At 28.1% G+C, this 25000-nt stretch overlaps 1 protein-coding gene across 6 annotated transcripts; it reads right to left on the bottom strand.

The window, feature by feature from the left end:
* Window positions 1-2922: 2922 nt before the first annotated feature.
* Window positions 2923-24794, bottom strand: LOC123274812. 6 transcript variants are annotated; one of them, XM_044742547.1, is made up of 10 exons: window positions 23453-24794; window positions 20009-20212; window positions 13538-13609; window positions 8940-9261; window positions 8678-8846; window positions 6824-7007; window positions 5556-5836; window positions 4898-5390; window positions 3714-3848; window positions 2926-3419 (listed from the first exon to the last, which is right to left on the bottom strand). In XM_044742547.1, exons 2-10 carry the CDS (start codon window positions 20154-20156, stop codon window positions 3025-3027), a joined length of 2199 nt encoding a protein of 732 aa, XP_044598482.1. In that variant the 5' UTR covers window positions 20157-20212; window positions 23453-24794; the 3' UTR covers window positions 2926-3024. The 6 variants fall into 6 exon arrangements, with proteins under 6 accessions (XP_044598479.1, XP_044598478.1, XP_044598482.1 ...); XM_044742546.1 differs by having other exon boundaries at window positions 2928-3419; window positions 3669-3845; window positions 23453-24791; XM_044742545.1 differs by having other exon boundaries at window positions 2929-3419; window positions 3669-3848; window positions 23453-24789.
* Window positions 24795-25000: the final 206 nt, after the last annotated feature.

The raw sequence follows: 25000 nt of genomic DNA, 5'->3' as shown, positions 1-25000 counted from the left end.
TAGATTAACAATTTATTGCTTAGAGTAGTCAAAAAAAAATGTAATTTAAATAAATTCCAGAAATGAAATTTTTATAAAATAGCCTTAAATATTAAATAAATTCATTCAATAATTAATAATTAATAATTGAGCGTATTTTACACTATTGCCCGTTTAATAATCCATTACAATCTTAAATTAAATATATACAGTTAGATATTTTTCTCACACACCCACCATCAAATTATCAACCACTTACATAATAATTATAAATAATGTTAATTTCTTTAATTACATTTTTTATCACATATTTTGCGTACGCATTATTATAGTTTAGACACTCATACTTAAAGAATAACTTAATAAAAAAAAACCAAGACATGCAATGCATTTATTTTTCGTTTCATATTTTTAATTAATATACGTATATATTATTTATTTATGTTTTCTATATTTTTTTTCAATTTTTCTAGAGTAGACTCGATTGCAGATAGAAGTAAGCAATTTTCTACTAAACAGCTTTTGTATATTAATATCTGTTAATATATATATAACCATTTTTATTATTTTATTAATTTATTCTTTTTCAAATTTTTTTTTTTTTTTTTTTTTTTTTTTTTTTAAATGAGATCTTACAATATATATATATATATATTTAGTCTTACGAGAATGATATCAACACCATATTTATGTTTATAATTAATAATTATTGTTTTATATTAATATATTAATTTACAAAAATTAATACATTTAAATAAGAGCAATACTCAATAATATTGTGTTCCTTTTTTTTTAATTTATAATTTTATAAGATTGCAATTTAGAAATAAAATTTTTTAAAAATAATTTTTTAGGGAAAAAAAAACAAAATTATTTCATTACAATCTTATAAAATGACATTTTTTTTTATTTACATAATAATAAGTAATTACAATAATTGTAATTTTATGAATAAATTAAATGATAAGTATTTAAATAATTCAGTCTAACTACTTATTAATTTATTTAATAAATTGCTACCGAAAAAACAAATCCTGCATTTTTAATTATTGTCAATAAAGCTACAATAATTATTTTCAAGGGCTCACAAATTATTTGAGTCGAAAAAAAAAAAAAATATTAATTCCAAATCACAGTCATTTATTTACAAATATATAACTTTTAAAACATAAAATGACAATACTTCAGTCTCCAAAATAATTTTTAAAAAATAATTTAGCATTCAGATTGACGCGAGCCCTTACCCTATTATTAAAAATAATAATTAAAATAATAAGTTTTTTTACAATACAATTTACAAAAATTGAGAAAATATCGAACATATAATTATTAGTAATATTTTAATATATATATATATTAGAGTGTTTCAAAAAAACAAACTATTTTTTTTTTTTCGAAGAACTTTGAAAATTCTTCAGAGTATCCCTAATCGAAGACATTGTGAAAATCTCAGCCCTTAATATTAATGTATAGAGGTGGTTGTAATTAATTTTTTATTTCCATTTAAATAACATAGAAAAAAATTTTTTTTTACTTTTGAATTTTGCTAATCTTCGATTAGGGATACTCTGAAGAATTTTCAAAGTTCTTCCAAAAAAAAAAAATAGTTTTTTTGAAACACTCTAATATATATATATATATATATATATATATATATATATATATATATATATTAGTGTTTTTTTCCTGATTTTTCAATTTTCTTTGTTCTTCAGCTGCGTAAACAGTTATAAATAATGATTGTTAATTAATTAAAAAAAAAAAGAAAAAAAAATGTACATTATAAATTAAATTTATAACCACTGGTACAGTACTTAAATAACGAGTACAATTAAATTGTAGCTAATTAAAAACTACTTTTTGGAATTATCATTTTACCTTGAATAAAAATAATAAATATAAACTTATTAGAGTCCCTTTACTAATTATTTTAAAAACTAAACCGTCACAAAAGCAAAATTATTTATTTTTAATAAATTAATACGAAAAATACTTGCTGGCGTATTTAGATTATTTATTGCTAATAAAATAAATGATCAGCAGTCCTAATTATCAATTTCTTTTAACATTGTCGCAATTAATTAATTAATAAAAAAAATTAAAATTAAAAACTCGACGGCTTCATCTGGACGTTTTTTTTTTTTTTTTTCTTTTTTTTTTTTTTTTTTTTTTTTCTTTCCAAGTAAATGTTTGATATCGCATTCCACACGTAAATAACAAGATGACACTGGATATAATCCCAGATTATACTCATTGTTATCTGAATTATAGTAGCTACTATCTGCAATTTTTTTCCACTTAATATAATCTGGGATGATATTAAGTGAAAAAAAATTTTAGATAGTAGCTAAATAAATCCAGATTATACTGCGTGATATCTGGATTATACTCATTGTAATCAGGATTATACTAGCTACTATCTAAAAATTTTTTTCACTCAATATAATCTGGGATGTTATTGAGTAAAAAACAATTTCAGATAGTAGCTAAAAAAAATCCAGATTATACTGTGTGATATCTGGATTATACTCATTGTAATCTGGATTATACTTATTGTATATCCAGTGTCATCTTGTTCTTTATCTATAGATGTCATAAGAGCGTATAATAAAAATTCTATTATTTTTTCTGTCCAAAAAAATTTTTAGTTTGAAAAAAATTTTTTTTTGCATTTTTTTTACCCATTTTACAAAAAAAAATACTTGGGTTTTAAAAAAAAAATTTTTTTTTTGTGAATCAACATATTTTTGTATGAAACGTGGAGAAATGCAAAAAAAAATTTTTCTCCATACTAAAATTATTTTTGGACTTGAAAAATAAAAAAATAGGATTTTTTTTCAAACACCCTTAAAACATCTTAAATGCGATATTATTATTATTTTTACTAATAATTATTATTCAGATTATTATTTCAGTTTGTTAATTATTATTAATTAATTGCGACATAATATCAACATAAATATTAAAAAAAGTGTCAGTGAAAAAAAATGCTGAATTAAAATAAAAATAAATGTTTCAGACGATCTTAATTTTTTTACGATTTTGTCAGACATTAGAATTACTCGTTACGGAAGGCTGTGTCGTGGAAGTTATTGTGGGTGACGTTGCGTTGGCTGACGTACTGACAACAACAACGGGTTTAACGATTGTCGTTGTGTTTAGATACTGGGCATTAACTAGCGGCACTTGCCCAACAGACTTGAGAATCGGCGTGGTGATCATCTTCCCGGTGAGGTTAGACGGGGCGAGAATGTGGGCCGTTACTTGGTTGTTACCCTGAGACACCACGGTCATTGGTGTTACGATGGGTGTTAGGCCAGACAGTGATGTGTGTTGGCCCACTATGTGGGCGATTCCTTCGCTGGTAGGCACGTTTTGCATCACCGCTTGCTTTCCTGATGAAGTTTGTAGTGACACTCCAGCGTGGCTCAGTGTTAGTCCTAATAATTAAAGTAATTCGTGAAATAAAAATTTATATTTAAGTAAAAATAAGCAAATAAGGTAAAAGACCATTAGTGGCACTTTTTCTATCAAAATTAAAAAAATTATAAATTTTTTTGATAAAGATTTTAAATAATATATTGATTATTGAAATTAATGATTTCATTAATTGAATAAGCACCAAAATCAAAGAAAGTGTCAGTAATGGGGTCTTTTACTAGTACATAAGTGGTTTTTTAGTTAATCACCTCCTTGAACAGCAAGTGATTGCGTTTTTACGGAACGAAACACACCATTTGCAGGTAAAATGTTCAATTCTGCTCCGCCGGGTAGTCGCGTTAACTCGGATCCATTTCCACCCACTAGTGTTACTCCTCCGATTTTGTGTGTCGTTTGTGTTTCTCCAGATCTTATTCTTGTTTGTGCTGCTGTAAAATAATAGGAAATTTTTTAATAAAATATCAAATCACTATTTAGTTAGTTTAAAAATGGCTGTAACTCTTGAAATATTGATTTTATCGAAAAATTATGAGATAAAATTGTAGCTTATAGAATTTTCTATAAAAAATGTCTTTATACTACGAGGCTATCTTAAATATTTTAGGAAATATAGTAACTTAATTAGTGCTCAAAAAGTTGAAGAAAAATTTATATCTAGTTATTATAAAAATGGCTGTAACTTCTTGAAATATTGATTTTTGGAAAAAATTATAAGACAAAAATTGTAGCTTATAAAATTTTCTATAAAAAACGTTTTTATACTATGGGGCTAGCTTCAATATTTTATGAAATATAATTTAATTTGTAACTTAAATAATACTGAGATACAAAAAAATGAAAAATTGTAATCTAGTTATCATATAAACTCCTGTAACTCCTGAAATATTGATTTTATCAAAAAATTAAAAGATAAAAATTTTAGCTTATAAAATTTCCTATAAAAAACGTTTTTATACTATGGGATTATCTTCAATATTTTAGGAGAAATAATTTAATTTGTAACTTAATTAATGCTCAAAAAGTTAAAAATGAAAAATCATTATTTAGTCACTAAAAAAATGGCTATAACTCCTGAAATATTAAGTTTATAAAAAAATTATATGACCAAAATTGTAGCTTATAAAATTTTCTATAAAAAATGTTTTTATACTATGGGATTATCTTCAATATTTTGGAAGATATAATTTAATTTGTAACTTAATTAGTGCTCAAGAAGTTTAAAATGAGAAATCATTATTTAGTCAGTAAAAAAATGGCTATATTTATTGAAATATTGATTTTATAAAAAAATTAAGAGACAAAAATTGTAAACATGAATTTTCCTATAAAAAACGTTTATATACTATGGGGCTATCTTCAATATTTTAGGAGATACAGTGTCTTAAGTAATGCTCATATACTAATGAAAAAAATTATAATCTAGCTTGAAAAATACTTGTTATTATTAAAATAATAAATAATAAAAAATAAAACATACTTGTAACATTAAGAGGCGGAGGATGAGTAGCGAGGACTAAAGGTCGCCCCTCATTACCGGAGTGTACAAAAGTAACAGGACGAACATCGCTGGCACCAGACTGAACAGCCAGAGCCAATGGTCGCTCTTGATTAGACAGATTCGAATGAACAAAGGTAACGCGGTTGTCATTCGCCGCCGTCGAGTGTACCACCAGGGCGACTGGTCTTGGATCTGAGCCAGCTTGCGACTGAACTGCGATAAGTGGCCGCGGAGACTGGTCCGTCGAGTTTTGCACAGCCAATGTCAGCGGTCGCGTCTCATTGCTGCCAGTGGTGTGTGTCACCAGCAGTTGTCGTGTGTCTCCAGGTATGACTCTCAGCCCCGGACCGAGGTGTTGCAGCGTAGGGACTATTGTCGCCAAGCCCTGGCTCGTGTTCAACATCTGGGCACTTATCGGTAAATGGAGTTGATGCGGTTGCTGCTGTACCACTGTTGGAGACGCTACTTTCTCCTGTTGTAAATTAATTTATTAATTTTTATTTTAATTAATAAAATAAAACAAATTAATTTTTATTAATAAAAAATAACATAATTTTATTTTAATTAATAATATAAAACAATTTAATTTTTATTAATAAAATAAAATTATTTAATTTGAAAGGAATTTAAATTTTACCTGAGCAGGAGTAGGAATGCTAGGTGTTGATGCTCCAGGACTAGAACTAGTAGGAGGACTTTCTCTAGAGCTTTGAGCAAGATTCAAACCTTGTGTTTGACAAACAACAGCCGCCGTTGCTGTTTGATTTTGCATTGACGTTGATTGTGTCACGGTACTTGTGGACTGGTGGTGATTTTGAGGTGAGTTTGCTGTTGCTGCGCTGCTTAGACTACTTGTGCTGCTGTAACGGGTACCACCACGAGCTAAGCCTGCTGATACATCAACATCCATTGCTTCAGCTGGCAAAAAAAAATTTTTCATCATTTTTTAACAAATGTTTTATGAAAAGAAAAATTTATAAAAAAAATTCCATTTTTAGAAGCTCTAAAAAATTTTAAATTTTATTTTTATTTAATTCTTTAGAGCTAGTTTATTTTACAAAAAATTATCAAGTGTCTTTAATTAAAAAATATTTTAATATTAATAATTTATAAAAAAAATTCCATGTCTAGAAGCTCTAAAAAATTGTAAATTTAATTTTTTAGAGCTAGTTTATTTAACAAAAAATTATCAAGTGTCTTTAATTAAAAAATATTTAAATAATAATAAGGTAAAAGACCCAGTTATTGACACTTGCAATTTTATTTTAATTAAAAAAAACAAATTAACTCTAATAAATTAATATATATATATATAATTTATAAATTATAAATTTTAAGAAAATTGGTTTTTTGAGAACATTTAATTTTTTTAATTAGAATAAAATTGTAAGTGTCAAACAACTAGGCCAGTGTCAATAACTGGGTCTTTTACCTTAATTTATGAAAAGAAAAATTTATGAAAAAAAAAATTCATTGTTAGAAGGTCTAAAAAAGTGTAAATTTAATTTTTTTTTTCAATTTTTTAGAGCTAGTTTTTTTTTCACAAAAAATTACCAAGTGTCTTTAATTAAAAAATATTTTAATGTTAATAATTTATGAAAAGAAAAATTTATTTCAAAAAATCCAAGTCTAGAAGCTCTAAAAAATTGTAAATTTAATTTTTTTTTTATTTTTTAGAGCTAGATTATTTTACAAAAAATGATCAAGTCTTTAATTGAAAAATATTTTAATATTAACAATTTATAAAAAAAAAATTCCATGTCTAAAAGCTCTAAAAAATTGTAAATTAAATTTTTTTTAATTTTTTAGAGCTATTTTATTTTAACAAAAAATGATCAAGTGTCTTTAACAAAAATTCTTTAATTAAAAAATATTATAATAAAAAAAAAAAAAAAATAAACCTACGATTTTTAGACCCAGAAGTATCAACAGCAAGATTTGGTTCCTTTAATATCTGGCTAAAATCAAGATGCGGCCACCTACCAGCCAGCTCTTTTTTCAACGCAACTATCCTCTGTTGAGACGCTATTTTTTCCCGTGCCAATTTCTCCATCTCGTGCTCGTTGTCTCTCTCCTTTCTCACTAGGACCTGAAAGCATTAAAAAAAAAATTCTTGTCAAGATAAATCCTTTAACGATTTATTCCATCAACAAAGTAGAGTACATATGCCCGCTGGCTATCATCCAAGATTAGCAACTGCAAGCTACATATTGTACATTATACTCATAAAAGTAAATATATGTGGTATATTGGAGCATTGAGCAGCGAATACACGTGGCAGTGCACGCTGACACACATAATTCACTTACTAAACACGTGGTACCCGCGGTACTGACTAAAAAAGAAAGGAAACAAAGGTCATCACGCACGCGCTTTATTCGAGCTATCTTCTTATACCTTATTACAAATATATATATATATAAATCTGCACACATAATAGGCGATGACAACGATCGCTATTGAGTTTGCGTGGATCGAGAATGTCATTTTTGACTGACGTTTAAACAAACCAGTGCTACTTGATACTCTTTTTCTTGTAAAATTTATATCCTCAACATCTGCAGGCTCCATAAATATTTTTGCAATTCAGAATGTTTATTATAATAATTTTAATAAATAATTTAAGGTCTTAAATTATTTATTTTACATCTGGCTGATATCCAGCACTTGAAAAAATTTTATTCTATAATTTATCTCGTTAACGTCTAAATAATTTTTTTATAAATTACTGATATAATATTAAAATATATTGCAATTTTTATATATTAAATTACAAATATAAGGACAATAAAAAAAAATTTCAAAGTGAGATTTGATACGATTTGATAGTTATTTTTAAATTAAGTGATCTAAGTTGAGCACTTTACTTTTATTAGACAGCGTAGACGAGCTTACTTACTTCTACCACCAGTTTACAAACGTAAAAATATACTTAAGTGGAATCTAGTTGACCGTAAAATTTAGGGCAGTATACAAAAATTTTATTCACGCGGAAATTTTCGGTAGATTTTTACAAAATCTATTTCATTGGCCCTTGTGTCAAAATTCACATAGAATTTTGTTACTATATTAATTATTTAGTCATTTCAAAGCTTATGAAATTCTCTTTAATTTAACCTTTAACAAATTTATTTTTCAACAATTCCAACAAAAAGTTAAGAAGCATTCAAAAATGCTCTATCTCTAGATACATAATTAAGAAATGACCCTGTATCTTGTGAACTATTGACATTTTTAAAGATATAAGCTCATCCCGATGTTACACTCATCAAGACCTTTCATTTGAGTACCCACATTAATTTTTCATATATTTATATATATTATATATATATGTATATATGAAAAATATATCAAAATGCATGTGGGTACTCAAATGAAAGCTCTCGATGAGTGTAACATCAGGATGAGCTTACATCTTTAAAAATGTCAATAATTAAGAAATGACCTTGTATCTTGTGAAATATTGACATTTTTAAAAATATAAGCTCATCCCGATGTTACACTCATCAAGACCTTTCATTTGAGTACCCACATCAATTTTTCATATATTTATATATATTATATATATGTATATATGAAAAATATATCAAAATGCATGTGGGTACTCAAATGAAAGCTCTTGATGAGTGTAACATCGGGATGAGCTTATTTCTTCAAAACCGTCAATAGTTAAAAAAATACAGTGAAATTTAACAAAAGTCATTATTTAACAAAGTAAAATTTTATTTATAATATAACAAATAAATAAAAAAAAATTACTTGTATGTGTCTGATGGCTGCATGGAGAATCGATAAATTAGAAGATTTTTTTTCATCTTGAGCTGGTAATTGTTTCTTCAATAACTCGAAACATTCTTTAAGATGAGCTCGCCTATTCTTCTCTAATTTATTATGCACTTCTCTTGTTCCAGATCTAATTACACACGGTCTAAAAAACAAAACAAACTACCATTAATATAAATATATTTTGTATAATTTTAATTTAAATAATAAATATATAAAAAAAAAAAAAATTACTGACGGATTTCGATGCTTCTTATTGTCGTGAGCAGACTCATCGGTAGACAAAGTAGCGCCGCCATTGCCAGCAGTGTGATTAGAATTATAATTATCGACATAATGATCGTGCGAAGCACTGTTGTGATTGTTGTGATGCTGGATCTGAGTTTGAGGCTGCTGGTAGCTGTGATGATGGTGAGGGTGCTGCTGGTGCTGGGGATGGCTAGTGATGTGTGTTATGGAATTTTGGTTTCCGAGAGAATGAGTGCTGGCAATCACCGGGCTGGTCCTTAGACCTGTCGCGTGGTTCCCATTAGACCTGGCAATGTCCAGAGGATCTTCTTCTGCAAATAAATAAATTAATCAATTAGCATGGAGAATATATAAAGTGAATGACGGTAGAGTTCAATTGATCGGTCATCAATGATCAGTCTTTTTATTTTATAAGAGAATGCCAATAGCAAAGACATTCCATTACTTTTTTTCTTTTATTTTATTTTATGGTCTTTGGTTTAAATTAACCAGCACGTACTCACTCATCCCAACAACCCGAGGGTCTCATTCATGTACTAACAAACTTGGCAATCCTTAAGCATTACTCAATCTATTCCTGGATCAAGGGCTCTTTTAAACCAAGAATGAAATTACAAATAAAATACATTATTTCCGGTCTTAATTTTTTTTTTTAATTAAATTTTTTTTATTTATTTATTTAAAAAAAATTTTTTTTTTAATTTATTTATTTAAAGAATTTTTCAATTTATTTATTAAATTTTTTTTTTTTATTTATTTATTAGAAAATTTTCTAATTATTAAAAAAATTTCTTTTCATTTATTTATTTAAAAAATTTTCCAACTTATTAATTAAAAATTTTTTTTAAATTTATTTATTTAAAGAATTATCCAATTGATTTATTAAAAAAATTTTTTTAAAACTTACTATTTTTTTTTTTAATTTATTTATTTAAAGAATTGACCAATTTATTAAAAATTATTTATTTAAAAAATTATCCAAATTATTTATTAAAAAAAATTTTTTTTAACTTAATTAATTTATTTGAAGCATTTTATAATTTGTTTATTAAATTTTTTTTTAATTTATTTATTTAAAGAATTTTCCAATTTATTTATTAAATTTTTTAAAATTATTTATTGAAAGAATTTTCCAATTTATTAAAAATTTTTTTTTTTCAATTTTTTTATTTTAAGAATTTTTCAATTTAATAAAACATTTTTTTTTAAATTATTTATTTAAAGAATTTTCCAATTTATTCATTAAAAAAATTTGTTTTAAACTTAATTTATTTATTTAAAGCATTTTATAATTTGTTTATTAAATTTTTTTTTTAATTTATTTATTTAAAGAATTTTCCAATTTGTTTATTAAAAAATTTCTTTTAATTTATTTATTTAAAAAAATTCTAATAAAATAATTGTTTTAAATAGTTAAAAAAAAATTAAATAAAATTAATTACATATTAAATAAATTTTTATCAATAAAAAAAAAAAAATAAAAGATATCTTAACATACATTTTTCTAGTCATCACATGACCTTCCAACATTTATCACAACTGCAATGCCGTAATTTTTTTTTTTACCCACAGTTAAGTATAAATCATTTTTATCAAATCCATAAATAAAAAAGTATAATAAAATAAATAGCAAAAACAAAGTTTAGCTTATAAAAATTAATAATTACAATAATAAAATGGTAATGAGTAAGTAAAAAAGCACATCGTATAATGGATGATTAGTCCAAAAAAAAGTAGATTAAATAAATAATTTAACTATTGAATTGTTAAATAATTTATTTAAGGTAACTGTATATAGTCTTGTCTGGAGTTCCCCGTCCCCGGCACAGTCTAGTCGATTAAAGTGGGAGTAACACGTGGTTGAGACAGACAGAATGACGTGAGGGGAAATAAATAGTACGTGTGTTATATGTGTCTATATAACTCCTATTATATGCGCTGCAATTCTCGTACCTCGTACAGGAATTATTTAAAGAGGGAGAACCTATCGCCGAGGGTGGGGGATAAATAATTCGCGGGTGGCAGAGAGAAGCTGCTGGAGAAACGGTAAGACAGCCACGTGACTGGTCATGCCGTTCCACTGGAATTACCTTAAGTGGGGAGCTTTGAATTATAAAACTAAACCCATTCACTCCTAAACAAAATACTCCTCAAGACTATTTTTTATTTATAATTATTGCTATTGTTTTTAAATGACTCGTTAATTAAAATAAAGTAAAAATTTTATGTATGAGAATAAATTTTATTCATGACCTAAAAAAATTAATTAAAACTTTTAGACAGTGGATAAATTCGGCCTTGATGTAAGTCCGAAGACGAGGATTTTACCTCCAGGCTATAAAAATTTCTGCTCTTTATTTATTTTTATTTATTTTTATGTCTGAGGACATGTACGGAATATTCCAGAGCTTTAAAAATGATTTAATACCCGATAATTTGTTATTTTATTCTTATTTTATATCCGAGCCGCTCACTGTTGGTCGAAAATAAAACACCCATTTCTTCGCATCAGTTGATCTTATTCGGAATTTCAATCTAACCGATTTAGACAGCTAAAAATCTAAAATTACTAAATCTGTCCTTGTACTAATAAATTTAATACTCTTCTATTCAGTGTCAATAATAAAATCACTGAATAAATTAAATATTTATTCCCAGAGAATTTAAATTTATAAAATTTTCTTTATTGTATTCAAAATAATCCGAATATTTTATCGCATCAATCACTCTAACTAATTTAACTATAACTATGTAAAAAAAAAAAAAAAATTAATTCATTATCAAGACCGTGACATAGAAAATAACACATCTACTGTTATGCAGATCTCACCCAGCAGGTAGTGTCGCATCCATTTTTTTTTCGGAGGTGGTGGCATCCGGCAGTCTAGCTCTTTATCATCCTCACAGCCATTTTCAATATTATTATTTTTATTTATTCTTAAATAATTATTATCTGCACTGATAATCCCGACGACCGGAAACCTCTTACACATACTGGCCGTCTCGTTATCAATATTAATATCAGCTAGATTACCACCTTCAACGGGGACTCTTGATTCCCCGCTGGTAAAACTATTTAACCCAATATGGGTCGGCTTTGTCACGGCAAAGTTCATCAGTGGTGCACCATCTTGCGTCATCAACAGCATTCCCATTTTTTTTTAATTCTTGTCGCTTAAATACAAACTTGCATGTCACTTTTTAATAAATAAAATTAAATTAAATAAAATAATTAAAAACTCTAATCCTGTTATTGAATAATTGTCAATAAATTCACTCGCAAAAAAATTAATTTATCATTGACCTTTGAGTCTGTTATCTCCTCGGTGCTCTGATCATAATTACAGTCACTAAATAAATTTAAATAGAGCCGAGGTCTACCTTCGATTGATTATCAATCAATCAATTAATTAATTAAAAAAAAAATTAATTAGTAATGATAAGGAGAGCAATGATGGAAGGTGATCGCGCGTGAGTCGCGAATTGTCGACTGAAATCTAAACTCGAGTAGCCGGCGGTTGGGTCTCGGCAGTACGTACAACCTGAGGATGACGTCGCAGTCGTTGTCGTTGTCTGTATCGTCTACGCCCCCCTTCCGTTATCACCCCGTCGACGGCTACGGATTTCTCACACTCTTACGGTCTACACTCTGGATCACGCCCCACTATTCTATAAGTCGTTTTATTTGTTAATATATTTTTTTTTATTTTGTTATTATTAATTCTGGTATTTCTGAAATAAGGATAAATAATAAAATAAAATTGTGAATACCTGGCATCATGACCTAAGTTTCTACAGTGGTACCTATAGATCCTTTATAAACATGGCCAAGGAACTCCTTTTGGAGTCTAATTAATTTCAAACTAATTCTTTTTAATTGAATAAATTAATTAACTAAAAAATTAGTTAATTAACTAACTAATAAATTAGTTAATTAACTAACTAATAAATTAGTTAATTAACTAACTAATGAATTAGTTAATTAACTAACTAATGAATAGTTCATTAATTAACTAACTAATAAATAGTTCACTAATTAATTAACTATTCATTAGTTAGTTAATTAATTTATTAGTTAGTTAATTAATTAGTTAATTATTTAACTAATGAATAAATTAATTAACTAATAAATAAATTAATTAATTATCTTTCCTTTCATTAAAATCCTGATAAATCTCAACGAATAAACTATATATTATTGTTAATCTTTAAAATATGAAATTATCAATTTTCTCACTCTCGTTTCCTACAAAATTATGAATTTATAAATTATGTGTTTTCTTCTTTTTTTTTTTTTTTTTATTGTAAGGTAAAACCTATATTTATAAATATAGATATACAAATATATGGAGTGATCATATACTGGTACGTGATCATCTATTGGGGCTTTTATCTTAATACCATAGATGTATATTGCCGATTGGCGTTTTCTAAATAAAAAAATAAAATAAAAAAGAGCCGGAATGTCGTCTTACATCTGCATGCTTACAGAAAACACCTCTTAGTGATGAGATCAACAAAACATTTGGAGGTAAAGTTATCTCGGATAAAATATCGAGTTTATTTAGCGATCTTAATATTACTCACCATCAATTATAAGCATTTTCTCCTCGCAAAACAGGTCATCTGGCTCCGATCTTTCTCTCTTGAGTTTAGCACCTGTTGACAGTAAATTTTATTATTAATAAAACAACAATCATAATTATTATTTTACTTATCTTAAAAATAATAAAATAAATGTATTATTAATTATTAAAAAAATGATAAAATTTATTCCGAATTTATCGGTCGACCTTGCACTTCCTTCTTACAGTCAGCGCTTCCATCTCGCGGCAACAATACGAATGCAATTTGTTCAAGGTGACCGCGATGACGTTACACACGTGGTTGATACTCAATAATAACAATTAAAATTCTACCAGAAATAAAAAAGTAATTAAATAAATAACAAATGATCTAATCTTGGGGGGGAAAAAAAAAATAAACCTGCTCTAAAATTCCGGCAATAAAGCTACCAAAATAATCTCCTTGATAATTAATTAATTTAATTGTGGTATGACATTTAATGATACCCACGTGTACCTCCAAAAAATACTAATTACAATAGATATAAATAAGTATTAAATGGCAAGTAAGAGTGTAGAGGGATTGCGGGATCGCGGATACTGAGAAGAGTAGAGGGAGATGAGCGTAGAAGGGGGTCACCAGCCGGGTGCCGGGTCTTCCAGGTCGTGTAGACTGTAGACATGGTGTATGTAATGTATAGTACACACAACCTACTACATACTACATACTACATACTACATACACAACAAACAGTACAAAGCGAGTAGAGACCAGAAACATACAGAGGACAGAAGACCGTACTGGTATATCTGGCAACACTGGAGATTGATCAGGACGCCACGCGGCCGGGCAACACATGGTGGGGCTCCGTCGCCAGGGACATTGTACATGCGCAGTTAATATACTTTCAGCCGCGTGCTAACGTGTTTTTATTCCTCTTACTCTATCCTCTCCTATGGCTCCATACTACTCTGAACTCTGTATATGGGTGATTCTCTGTAAGGATGTTTTTTGCTGTCCCAGGCATTTTTTTATTAGAAAAATTCTTATTTTGTTACTAAAAAAAATTTATTACGAAAGTAAAAAAACATTTCTATTTGGAGCATTGAAAACTAAAATCGAATAAATTTTTGTTTTTTTGCTATAAATCCGTAAACCACCGAAATGTCAGTCCCCTGGACTGTCCCAGTCCCAAAATTAAAACTTTAAGATTAAACTTTAAGTTATTCGTCAATAATATATAATTTGATCCATAATGTTTATAAACTTAATTAGTTAACTAACAATCTTCTTCAATAAAAAGTACCGAAAGTTAATTTGTTTCATTAAATTCATTAAACCAAAGTTTGTCCCAGGCATTTTAAGATCAGTCCCCTGCCAGAAATACAAAGCCAACAAAAAAAAAATCTAGCGTGTTATTTTACCTTTTGTAAAGTTTATAAGGATCTAACTAGCCGTAAGTTAATAACCATAGGGCTGTTAGCGCTTTATCGCCATTTTATTTAGTGTCAAAGCACCGTTTTTTCTGGAAATATGTGTCTGGGCCACTTCAAAACTCAGTCCCCTGGCAGCTATTTTTGTTGATAATTTATTTATAAAATTGGATCCATAAGTCTTAATATTATTCTAATTAATTTAAACATTCATTGAGAACTTAAAAAGTTGAATGCATTGAAATAGATTGCTTGATTTTTCTCAATTTAATTAAAAAAATCAGTCCCCTGTCATGTTATATGGCAAAAGATACACAAATATCGAAAAAATCAAAAAAATCAAAAATAATTTGGTCGGACAATTTTGTACAGATTTAAGACGTCCTTACAGAGAATCACCCATATATTTTATTTTATGTATACTACTCTTTATCTTACAGGAGTGACGTTACGTTTGACAATTATTTTCTCCAAATAGTAACCAGGTTGTTATTAGTATAGATTACAACAGCTTACTATTATGCTGATAATTGGCTAACGATTATTGTCATTGATAACCGATAACGATAACCGGTGTTTGTTACCGATAATTTATTCCGACCGTCTACAAAAAAAAAATTAATTTTAGTAAAAATTAAAATGTACACAGAAAAAAAAAATTTTGACTGAAAAAGAAAATTTGTCGGGTGCCTGAGCACAGAAAAAAAATTTACTCGAATCAAGTAAATAATTTTGAAGAATTTTATCTTCATTTGAGTAGAAAAATTCTTAAACTAAGAAATTTTTCTTAGTTGTAAATTTAATTTAAGAATTTTTAGTCTAGATTCAAGACAATGAAACTCTTCAAAATTATTTTCTTGGTTCAAGAATTTTTCTCTTAAATCAAGTTAATTTTTTTTTCAGTGAAGACCGAAGTAAAAATTTTTCTTTAAATTCTATTCTTGGTCATTTTTTCTTAATTCAAATTATCATGATACAATAAATTTTTATATTTGATTCAAGATTTTTTAGATACTTTAGGGAAGCAACGTCACCTATTTTAGCTGAGAAAAAAATTTTCTTACCTCAAGAAAATTTTTTTCTTGAATATTTGATACCTTTTTAATATTATTTTAGCGTGCAATTATACATATTGAATAAAAAAAAAAAAAAAAAAAAAAAAAAATTCAATATTATTTGACATGTTAATCAATAAAAAAATTAATTAAAATTTAATTCTATCTTTATATTTAATTTTTTGGAGCAAGAGAGAAATTTTCTCAAGACAAAAAAATTTACTTCTATCAAAAACTAAATTTTTTGGAGCAAGAGGCTGAATTTTTTCACAACAAAAAGATTTTCTTGGCTTAAATAAATTTTCTTGAATCAAGATAAGTATTTTTTAAAGCAAGAGAATTAATTTTGTTTTAATAAGTAAAATTTCTTGTCAAAAAAAAATTTTTTTTCGCCCAAGAAAATAATTAGAAAGAAAAATTTTTTTCTGTGTAAATTATGATATTAAATTATAATAATAACACCCAGTAGAACAAGTACACTCAATACAACATCATATCAGACAGTATGACGATGATATCAAGTGTCAAGTGTTGAAATTTACACTACGGTAGATATAATACAAATTGAACACGTGGACATGCAGCAAACAGCAACACGTATAGTAGGAATTACTCCAATCCGTATTATACATGATGGGATGTAAGTTTAGAGAGAAAGCACCTAGCAGTATTATTATATACAGGTTGTATATCATCTACGGTACCGAGTCAGTGACCGAGGCTCCTACGAGCTGAGTAAGAGGGCTCTCCCCCGCCTGCCCGGTACGGAATCGAGTCAAGATTTTAAAACGCATGCCGAAATGCATCGCCGCATCTTCCCCCACGTACCACGTACACATAATACCATAATACCAGCCAAGCTGAGACCAAAAGCCAAGCTGAGACCCAACCAACACAGCCTATCCTTTCTCTTACATCTTGGATTTATTTTTTTATTACTATACTCTCAATCCTCGTTCTAGTCTTTTATTTTTTTTTTAAACTCCCAGCGTGACCGGTTGACTCCTCGTACGTGTGCTCCACACATATAATACACCAACAACAACAATCGTGTCATAGTTAGAGTCAGAGTCAGAGTTGGTCTACAATAGAATAAACTAAAAGTCTCCCGCCAGTTTCTCAACTTCCTTCACCCTCGTAATAATTTTTAAGTCTTACACTCAGTTTTTTATTTTAATTTTTTTTCTCCAGAAAATAACATTTCCTGCAAACAATGTAATTCAAGTTTAGTACTTTGCAAGTTTTAAGTACTCTGATAGAAGGATTTATTAACAATTAATAATTTAATTTATTTGAAGACAATATTTTAATAAATATTTTTTAACATTCAATAAATATTTATTTGGGAGGAAAATACATTTATTAATAGTTAATAAGTATTTATTAATAGTTAACAAATATTTATTAACAGTTAATTAGTATATTAAAACCCAAGGCCAGAAAGTTGGATTTCCTGGTGTATGGGATATGATGGCCGAGGCGTAGCCGTGGGTTGTATACTATTTTTTTTGCTCTCTAGCCGAAAGTACGTAACCCCGTGGAAGGGGTTTTGCAAAACCGAGGCGAAGCCGAGGTTTTGCCGGGCGTGAGGGGGGCGCCGCCCGACTTTTGCAAAGCCGAGGCTTTGCTGGTCGGGGCGGGTATAAAAAAAAAAAAAAAATAAAAGTTAATAAATTGAAAAAAAAATGTTATTTTAAACTTTACTAACAAATGCTCTGATTAAGAGTGATGTCATGCACAGAATTTGTCACAAATATTTAAACTCATTCTAATTACAGAATTTATTTGTTTAAGTTGATTAAAAATTAGTTTTTAATTAGAATTCGACGGCTAAGAAAGATTGAAATTAAATTATTACAAGTTTGTAGAGTACATGGATCGTTTTATAAACATTGCTTTACTATCAAAATATAAAAAAAAGCAAATAAAATTCACAAAACTATTGTTTTATTTTTTAAACTTTTTATATAAATTATTTGTGCAGTATTATTATTAAATAGTTCATTAACAATGATCTAGTAAAAAATTATTTTTATTTTTTTTTACATTTTTTGGTTAGTTTATGCGCTGACATGTTACATACAGACGATGTTGTGACTGTTATATATACAGTTGAAACTCGCTGTATAGGCCGGTCGCGCCACGAAAATGCGAAAGAAAGCGAGGTTCTGTGCTGCCGAGCCATAAAATATGCGTAGCGCGCATGCGTTAGAGCAGGCCATAAAAGTTGCTCTTCCTGGAGTAAATTGCTGCCAGGAAGAGCGTACTTTCGGCTAGGAGAGCAAGAAAAAATATTTTGTTGAGTTAATTTGTTTTGCTTGCAATGTCATATGATATGAAGATTGCTTATAAATAAAAATCATCTTTATAAATTATTTGCATTAATTATATTACATTATAATAACGTTTATTGTAAAATAGCAAATTCTATCACAGCTCATAATTATCTTTTATATTTTTAAATATTAAAAACGTTAATTTATTTAGTGAACTGAATTATTATCATGTATTCCAGCTATAGGAATGTAAAAAGTATTAAAATAAAATTGCTATTTTTGCTCTTTATTTTAAATAAATATTTTTTAACAGTTAACAAATATTCATTGACCATTAATAAATATTTACTAACAGTTAATAAATTGTACTTAATAAATTACTTATTAACTGTTAATAAATATTTGTTAACTGTTAACAAATATTTATTAACATTTAATAAATCGTATTTAATAAATAATTTATTCATTGTTAATAAATATTTATTAAATATAAACAAATCCTTTAATCAGTGTACTGCTTTGCTGGAATAAATTTTTAAAAATAAATAATTTAATGCCTAAGCTAAATTATTACGGATTGCGTGTAAAAAGAACATTTTAATATAATGCAATAGCATGAAACTTTATTATTGTTATTATTATTGATTTAAAGGATTAAATTACTTATTAGATGCAATGTCTATAAAATAATAATTATTATATTTAAAAATAATTGATGAGAATCACTGTTAGAGCGAGGAAATGATACCTAATTTGGTGACAACATACGCGTGGGTCAGCGCGTGTGTTGCGATTCATATAAAAGTACAACACTACTATACACAGTACTAATAAATGTGTATAGTGTGTAGTGTGTAACTTACATTACATTAACGTCTTTCAATCGACGCCGTGCTCGCGATCACGTGGTCGACTGAGGTCAATAACCGGCCTCTGTTTCATTATTATTTTTTTAATTGTAAATATTTTTTTATCAGTCATTCTACCGGTTACTATTTTATTTTATTTTAACCTGACCAACTACAAGTTTGTTTGCCATCACTCATTGTAAATATATATTAAATATTTACATTATTTTTTATTATCAACTATTATCATTTTTAATAATAGTAATAAGTAATAACAGCAACACCGATATTGGGGAGATAAATTGATGAACCTCTGACGCACATTAAAGAGATTCACGTCCTCCCAGAAGAGGTATTAAAACAAGTACAATTATTATTCACCAATGTCAAATTCATTTTTATAAGGATTATTTTAATTTTTATTAAAAATAATAATTTTAATTTTAATTTAAAATTAAGAAAAAGAAAAAACTTTAATTTTAATTTAAAATTAAGAAAAAAAAAAACTAATTTTAATTTAAAATTAAGAAAAAAAAAATAATTTCAATTAAAAATTAAAAATTAAGAAAAAAAAATAATTTTAATTTTAATTTAAAATTAAGAAAAAAAAAATAATTTTTATTTTTATTAAAAATAATGTTTTTAATTTTAATTGTAATTTTAATTAAAAAAAAAAAAAATAATTTTTATTTTTATTAAAAATAATATTTTTAATTTTAATTAAAAATTAAGAAAAAAAAATAATTTTAACTTTAATTAAAAATTAAGAAAAAAAAAAATTGGAGTAATATATTATTAAATAAAAATACAATTACGTAACTTGGAAATAAAGTGTTTAGTTTGTTTCTAAAAATAGAATAAAATCAACTTGTTGACTTACCACGTGGTTCATTAGAATTGTGATGATTAGAGTAAGGTGCTACGGCAAAAGAGTGATCCGAAGAAGAGGATGTACTTGCAGCACGTTCCCTCTTCTTCTCTTGCTGTTCAACGTAACGTGCTGCTTCCAAAAGTGTTTCGAGACTCATTTTAGCTTTTGATTTTAATAAAAATCAATAAAAGCTCGGCTGTCACAAACCAAAATCTGTAAAAAAAAAAAAAAAAAAAAAATTAAAAAATTAAATAGATAACCTTAAGCACTGACATGATTTATGTCAATTAAAATGCATTGATTAATTAAATAATATATATTAAATAGGGAGTTATTTATCAAGACAAAAGCTCGGTATTAATTATGGAATTAATTGTCATTAAGTGGAGCAGCAATTTAAGAGGATTGCCATCTGGGAAAATAGTTTAATAAATTTGCCGGTGTGCCGCGTGACGTATGACAAAGACAACAAACAAAATTTAAACAACCGACGACGACCACAAAACCGTCGACTATCTCTACAAAAACGACGACGGAGTCACGTGACCATTTGCAAGACGTGACGCGATCTGACACGACGTGAGTAAAATATTATTCATCCTTTCTTTTCGCCTTACGCTCTATTATATCCGTCTTACTCCTTCTATTCTTTTTAATGTATATACATACATACATACATACATACATATATATATGTCAGTGCTGTTTTTTAACGTCCTCATTGAAGAGTACCGGTCGCGCAAGCGCGACACACGAAACGTTTCGCTTGCCTGCATTTTCATACCGCCAAACTAAATGTGTCTCACTACACACAAGTACATTTATACATCTACATCTGTTCTTTTTAAAATTCCCCACTGCTGTAATTAATATTTTTTCATTTCACCAATTAGGAGCTAAACAACAAATATTTGTATTGTTATAAAACAACACGTGGTTGTTGCACGTGCTCGGTCTAAGTATGATACAACATAAGCTATTAAAATAATTTTATCCATTTAGTCACCAGTGACATGACGATCGGAGCAATAATAACAATTATTTGGATTAAAAATAACAATAAATGTTAAGTTTACTCCCACTTAAAGCTGGCACGGAGTTGCTCGACCGATTGCAAGGCCTTCTTCACACTTGGCAACGGTCAACTCGATGCGATTCTCAAGAGATATCACCTACAACAGTATCGTAACTCCTTTTTCTATTTTATTTATTTATTTAGCAGATTTTAAATTTAATAAAAGGTAATTAATTCAACTATTCACACAGAAAAAAAAATTTTTCTTGAATTAAGTTATACACTAGTAAAAAAATTGACTCAACAGCCAAGAGTACTATTTTGAAGAAAAATAATAATAGCCGACATTTTTTATTTTTTTATTTTGCTTAATTTATTAAATTATAACTAAAAAATATTTTTTAAAAATTGCACATACTTTTTGAAGTTTTTAACAAATGAAAAAATTTTTTTTGTAATAATTCTTTAATAAAAAAAATCATCAAATTTTTTAAATGTCGGCTAACTTTATTTTCATTGAAGAAAATGATTTTTTTTTTTTTTTGAGTCAAGAGAATAAATTCTTGAGACAGGAAAAATTTATTTAAATCAAGAACAATTTCTTGACTCAAAAAAATTATTTTCTTAAAAATGGTATTCTTGGTTGAAGATTTTGGCTCTTGAGTCAAGTTAATTTTTTTATTAGTATATAATTTTATAAAAATGAAGTTAGCTGACATTTCAAAATTTTTAGAAATTTTTTATTAAAAAAATTTCAATTAAAAAATAAAAAAAAAAAATTCACTTGTAAAAAACTTGATAAACTATAAGTGCAATTTTTAAAAAATATCTTTTTAGTTGTAATTTAATTAATAAAAAGAAATTAAAAATTTCTTTTTAATTCAAGACAATTACCCTCTTCAAAATTAAATTCTTGATTAAAAAATTTTTCTCTTGAATCAAGTTAATTTTTTTTTTCAGTGTAGTTTTTTTATAAATTAATTAATTTAGATTTTGCTTGAAAAATAAACTAGGCATAGAAAATTATTTATAAAAATATAATAGTAAAGTTAGCCGACATTGTTAATTTTTGGAGTTATTTTTTAATTATTAAATTAAAATTAAATATTATTTTTAAAAAATTGCACTTATAGTTTTTAAAATTGAATTTTTTTTTTTAAATTTTTTTTGTAATAATTTTGTTAATAAAAAAAATTCTAAAAAATTTTAAATGTCGGCTAACTTAATTTTCATTATAAAAATCTCATTTATAATTTTTCAGAGCTTCTAAAGACGAAATTTTTAAATAAAATTTTCCTGCTATAATTTGTTTGTTAAAAAAATTCTAAAAATGACCAGATGTCTCTCAATTTCAGTATCATTTTAATTTAATTTATTTATTTAGCAGGCCTAGAATTTAATAAAAATGAATTAATTTAATTATCGAAAGTTTTTGTAAATTAATCCTTCAGAATACAATCAGCTTGACGGTTCACTCGTGTAATGTAATACAACATAAGTGAAGATCTAGAGTAGGGATGCGTTGTACATACATAACACATCATCAGAGTAGAGTGAACGTTGGATTATTCGGTGTGGGACACGCTGGGTGCAAAAATAGGTAACCCGAGCTAAAAAGGCGACGTATCGTGAAACGGACGCATAGCAGCCCCACGCAGATCACAACTAACTGCTATCCACCGACTCAGTAGCACCAGTCTAGTCTGAAAATTAAATGTTTAAATGTGACGGGTATCGATAGGAGATAAACATTTGATCCTAAGCGAGTAGCCAACCCAGAAAGATAAAGATTAAGATTATAATGAAGAAGAAGAAGAAGAAAAGAGTGGAATAAAAATAAATAAAGACAAGCGGGCTACTTGAATTGACAAAGCCTGGGTCCTCGACTCATATCAGCGCGAGCACGTTAGAGATCCGAACCGACGCATGCACTTTCCACCAATAGCAATGCTTAGTGCTTGATGACGTCACGAGAAGAAATAACCGAGGATTGGTTAGCCGTATTATGGCACAGAAAACACGCCACGCAACCACCTATACACATGTTAATTAAATAGACGAACCGAGGATATGTATGTACGGAGATAATAGCTCACGGCTGATGCGTATGACGGTGTTAACGGGCGTGGTACACTTAAAACACCTCCAAAATTCAAAATTACACACTCAACACCAGAAAATAAAGCTAGCTGACGTTTAAAAATTTTTATAAATTTTTTATCGACAAAATTTTCAATTAAACGCAATTAAAAAAAAAATATCACATGTTAAAAACTTTGAGTGCAATTTTTTAAAAATATCTTTTTAGTTGTAAAAAAAATTTTTTAGACGTCTGCTAACTTCAGTGTCATAGATATTTATACAAACAGTATACAACAGCCGACAGTATCTGCAATTAAACTCAACATATATTGCAAAAATATTAGTTAAAAACTTACAAATGACAAGTCTCTGCGTCTGAGTCATACAACACAATGGAACCGCTACGCGCGCTTAGCTCGGGCACTTTCACGAGAGGAGAAATCAATCCCAGCTGAAGGCTAAATTTTTTTTTCGCTCAACGTGCTTCGTGTCGCTCTTTCAAACCTTTCTTTAAATAAATATATGTATATATATATTTTCCAATTGGAATTTTAATGAACTTTTTTATTTTTTCCCCTTCTCCGGTTTATTTATTTTTGACGTTACACACCAACTTGAAAATGACACTTGGACACGCGGTATTTTTGTTGAGATAACCCGAGCATGTGTTGGCTCACTAATATATATTTGTCCGTCTGTATGTGTCTGTACTGCTGCTGCCGATCAAATAGCTCTCACTGATCACCTTAATTATTACTGTCACAATATCTTCCTAACCTACCACCAACTATTTTCTGTCAATAAATTAATAATTATAATAATTATTAAAAAGTACCTCAAGCAATAACTCCATTTATTTTATTGACAAGGAAGTTTGTTTTAAAAAAAGCATCGGAATCACGTTAACCTGATCGATCTGGCGCGTGGCAGAAACATTTTACAAGTGTTAACCACTGCGCATCAACAGCCATGCTTGCTTGGCCACGATTCACGTGTCCGGGACCCGGAGTTTTAGCCAATCATCCTCGCTTTTGTGACGTCACGGTGCTCTATCGACCAATGAACGCGGCCCATGTGACGCAGCAATACGGCCTGGGCGTGTAGCATAAGTGTCGGAGTGTCCGCTGTCTTTGTTAATCTCTCAGCCGGCTCCTTCACTCTCACTCTCTCGACGACAAGCTGGATAATATTCTCTGTTATGTTTAGTTATTTTTTTTTTATTTTTTTATTTTTACTAACTATTACCACTACACTGTCTTGATACTTCAATTCTTCTTTGTAATTACTGATGAATAATATTTATTAAAATTATAAATAAAAAATCCTGGTCCAGGTTGTTGATTATTATGAACTGCCTTTGTCGCTGTTTATTATTATTATTGGCTATTTATTTAACGGCTTAATTGCAGCTCGGTGACTGCAGCAGCGACGTAGGTCCTCCATCGGCCACGCCAAGTGTTGATGTAACTCCTCGGAGATTTTATTTATTTGTGATGTAACTGTTACTGTTACAGACTTTCCGGACAATTGTCCAATTCACGTGATTACCGACGTACTGTAGACACTGTACATTAAATAAAGACGCACTGACAACACACCCGATACGATCAGCCCGGCTCGCGGCTCGCCCGGGCAAATACTCACTCGTTTAGTTCGCGAGCGCTCTGCGGCGTCACCCGCTTCTACCTTCTACCACCTTTTGTCATCCTCCTTCTCTGTCACATGGATCGCTAATGCGACGTTGCCGGGTTTTAAATTATACCACCACTTAAATATATTGCCGCCGCCATCTTTGTTGTTTACTTTTGAATTTTCCCGCGAAATATTCAAATTTTTTAATTTATAATTTTGTTTAATTTATTTTATTTAATAAATAAATGACATTAAAGTCACCTGTCACTTGA

Source organism: Cotesia glomerata, unplaced genomic scaffold (genome assembly GCF_020080835.1).
Source record: "Cotesia glomerata isolate CgM1 unplaced genomic scaffold, MPM_Cglom_v2.3 scaffold_78, whole genome shotgun sequence".
Taxonomy (NCBI): domain Eukaryota; kingdom Metazoa; phylum Arthropoda; class Insecta; order Hymenoptera; family Braconidae; genus Cotesia; species Cotesia glomerata.
Note: the sequence above shows the minus strand (reverse complement) of the source record. Positions and strands in the feature narration are given on the sequence as shown.

What these genes read in the sequence shown, in the direction of transcription:
- LOC123274812 (XM_044742542.1), bottom strand. Translation starts at nt 12,105, where the DNA reads ATGGGAATGCTGTTGATGACGCAAGATGGTGCACCACTGATGAACTTT. An exon ending in GATGCGACACTACCTGCTGG is followed by an intron (nt 9,262 to 11,780) that starts GTGAGATCTGCA and finishes ATTTATTTGCAG; the next exon opens with AAGAAGATCCTCTGGACATT. An exon ending in AATAAGAAGCATCGAAATCC is followed by an intron (nt 8,847 to 8,939) that starts GTCAGTAATTTT and finishes TTTGTTTTTTAG; the next exon opens with ACCGTGTGTAATTAGATCTG.